We start from the raw sequence: 3,428 nt of genomic DNA on the forward strand, positions 1-3,428 counted from the left end.
GGCTTTTTTCTTTTTGCTTATGTGGTGCTGAGGAATTGAACCCAGGGCCTCGAGCATGCAAGGCAAGCGCTCTACCACTGAGCCACCTTCCCAGCCCAGCAAGTTGTTTTAATAATTGCATGTGTTTTCTACATTGTCCATGAAGGTTAAGAATACTTTAGTTAACTAATTATTAAATACGTAGGTAGTTAGATTTTTCCTATTGCACACAGTATATAACAAGCAAACTTACCTAAAAGTACATAGCTGATAGAATGTGTAACTTGCTTTTCTTCTCTGCTTGTCCTGGGCACTGTCCCTAAGCCTCTCTGTGCTCAAGCCTCTATCACTAGAGCCACAGCGCCACTTCCTACTTCTTCGGGGTTGTTTACTGAAGATAAGAGTATTAGAAGGCCTGCTCCAGTAGCTCCGGAGCACCCTGTAATCCTAGCTACTCAGGAGGCTGGGATCTGAGCACTGAGGTTCAAAGCCAGCCTGGGCAGGAGTCTGTGAACACCCCCCACATTCCCCCCACCCCCATACACCTCCCATGCCCCCCAAACCCGTCCCCCTCCACCACCCCCTACATACCTACCCCCACCCTCCCTCCTCTGTTGTAGCAGCAAGGACCTGACTGAGAGCCGGTGGGGGCTGGACCCGGGGCTGGGGGCGTGGCGGAACCTGGGCTGGGGGCGTGGCCGGAGGGGGACGGAACCCGGGCTGGGAGCGGGCGTGGCTGGAGGGGCGGGGCGGAACCCGGGCCGGGAGTGGGCGTGGCTGGAGGCGTGGGGCGGAACCCGGGCTGAAAGTGGGCGGGGCTGGAGGGGCGGGGCGGAACCCGGGCTGGAAGCGGGCGGGGCTGGAGGCAGGAGCGGGGAGACTAGGAGGGGGCGGGGCGGGAGGCCCGGGCTCCCATTGGCTGGCTGAGTGTGGGAACCTGCGCGGGGTGGGGTTCCCACTTCCTGCGGCCTGGCGGCCTTAAATAGCCTGAAGCTGCGCCCTGCGGAGCGGGGATCGCTGCCTGGCGGGGCCGGCCTTTCGCCCGCCCCGAGGGCGCAGGGCCCTCCACAGGGACACCCGGCGAAGTCTCGAGCGCTCTTGCTGGAGCCCTGGAAAGCGCCAGCCAGCGAGGGCCCGCGGGGCGGAGCGGGGCGGGGCCGGGCACCGGCTCCGACGCGGGCCGTGCCTCGCGGAGGCACCGGCTCCGACCTGCGAGCACCCGCGGGCGCCGCACGCAGCACCCACAGTTCTGGGCCTCGGCCCAGCCGTCCCAGGGCTCCCGGAGCCACGGCCCGCCCGGTCTACTCGCGGGTAAGGCGGTCCCGGGAATACCCGGCACGACCCGGTGAGGCTCGTCCAAGTTCGGCTCCTTCTCCCCAGGCGCGACCTGTGGGCGCGCAGCCGGGCTGCCCTCCGGGCCCGCCCTCCAGCGATGCTCTTGCTGGAAGTCTTCAGGCCGCGCCCCTGCACCACCCCCAGGGGGGACAGCGGGGACAGCGGCCTCCCAGGAAGCCCGAGGGACCCTCACTGCTTCTAGCAGCTCTAGGGATGTGGGGCCTGGTGGGACCTGTCCCTCTGCGTCTGCTAGTCCAGACGTGATGGGGACCAGTTGCTGGATGCTACCTGTGACTTCACCTAGCCAGGAGGATCCCAAGAAATGTGTCTTTTCTTTTCTCTAGAAATGAATCTGAGTGTGGGAAGAGGAGAGTCATTATGCGGACCCCACTAAGCTCTGTGAAACCCTTATCCCTTGACTTGGCAACTCTGGCCTGGTAACCGCACCAAGATTCTCTCACCTGACCTCACTATCGAGGAAGAGTGTGGAGGAGAAGGCATTCCAGGGGGCGGGCAGGGCAGACAGGAGTTTCTCTTTACGTTCTTTTATTACCAGTGCTGGATCCCTCCAGGCCCTGCTGCACCTCCCCGCAGACGCAAATTCATGTACACGGTGCACAGGGGCTTGAGGCCATACTCCCCCAGCAGGCGCTGGTCCTCCATGGGCTTCCCCTCGAAGCTCAGCCAGCACAGGTCTTCCCGTGCTCCCTCTTGTTTGCACACTTGCTGCTTGAGTTGTGCCACACTCTGCGTCAGCCGGACCTCATAGATCCTGCTACAGCCCTTGTCATTCCTCACCAGGATGCTCAAGGGCTCACTGCAGTTCTTCACCATCAGCAGGACGGTGCTGCCAGGACCCAAGCCCTGGCTGATGAGAGAGCCTCTCTCCTGCAGCACAGTGCCATCTGGGTGGGCCAGGTGCTGCTGGAAGGCAGGCACGCTGGTCTTCTGAGTGATTTGCTGCTTCAATCCTGACAAGGTCATGTCGTCCCTCAGGGGTACCAGAAACTCCTCTCCCAGCATCTTCACTATTAGGTCCCCTCCCTGCAGGCATTACACAGGCTTAGAAATTCATTTGGCACCAGACGTAGCCACCAGCCACCCCCCCAAAGTACTGGCTACCTGGCCAGCTCCTGAGCCCCAAGGTACGTAGCTCTCCAGGCCCTACGTCCCCCACCCCCAGGTACAAACCTAGTAACAGTGCATGGGAGGCACAGGGAGGGAGGGGAGGGTAATTTCTAGAAGGACCAACCATCATGTTGCTTGTCTTCACCCACCTCCCTTCAACATTGGGCCTAGCCCCAAGGGTCCTAAGGACTAAGCAGATGCAGATGTGGAACCCAGTCCCTCCCCTAACACTGTGGATGGGCCACGCTCTGAGCAGCTCTGTTGGCCTGGACTGAGAGTGCTCTACCTCTGGAAGACCCCACCTAGGGAAGGAAGAATGGAGTGACCTAAAAAGGAGCCCACCTGCCCTGCCAGCAAGTTGTCCTTACCATGGCTTCAGGCTGTAGCTCTGTGTCAGCAGCAGGCACTGCCAAGTTCTCTGGGAGTTGGTTCCGAGGTACTGCAAGTTCGCTGCGATTCAGCTCCCAGGTATTGCAAGCTCCCTGCAATTTGGCTCCCAGCTGCTACTGTCAGCCGGGTGCCTGGGCTCAGCCCATTTAAGGATCTGAGCTGTCTACGTCACAGGGCGGAGTCTCCAGCAGCCTGCACTGACTTCGGTTTCAGTTTCCTTTTCCCAGGGCATTCCCTAAGTGAAAGATGAAACAAAACAGTGACCGATAATAAGAAAATGGGCCGGGGGTGGGGGGGTGGGGGGGCTTCCAGGCAATCTAGGAAACCTGGGACCAGGAGAGCTTCTCGCCCCTCAAATCACCATCAGGACTGTGCAGTCAGAAACCACCCAAATAGCCCCTCAGGGCCCTTACAAGAGGAACACAAGTCCTTACATCAAGAATGAATTGAAAGCTTTCATGTTACATTTACCAGTTTGATGGAAAACATCATCATGATTAATTCAGAAACTTTATAGAACTGACCATCTAAACTGCCCAGAGACAGTCATCATTGCTTCAGGACGATACTTGTTCTGATTTTTTTCTTGGTTTGTT

General features: G+C 59.1%; 1 protein-coding gene across 1 annotated transcript; it reads right to left on the minus strand.

Annotated features, from left to right (window-relative positions):
* Positions 1 to 1,843: 1,843 nt before the first annotated feature.
* Positions 1,844 to 2,987, minus strand: Isg15 (ISG15 ubiquitin-like modifier). Its single transcript, XM_013037218.1, has 2 exons — positions 2,811 to 2,987; positions 1,844 to 2,358 (listed from the first exon to the last, which is right to left on the minus strand). The coding sequence occupies exons 1-2, from the start codon at positions 2,811 to 2,813 to the stop codon at positions 1,864 to 1,866; spliced, it is 498 nt and encodes a 165-aa protein (XP_012892672.1). The 5' UTR covers positions 2,814 to 2,987; the 3' UTR covers positions 1,844 to 1,863.
* Positions 2,988 to 3,428: the final 441 nt, after the last annotated feature.

This window comes from Dipodomys ordii, unplaced genomic scaffold (assembly GCF_000151885.1).
Source record: "Dipodomys ordii isolate 6190 unplaced genomic scaffold, Dord_2.0 Scaffold7341, whole genome shotgun sequence".
Classification (NCBI taxonomy): Eukaryota; Metazoa; Chordata; class Mammalia; order Rodentia; family Heteromyidae; genus Dipodomys; species Dipodomys ordii.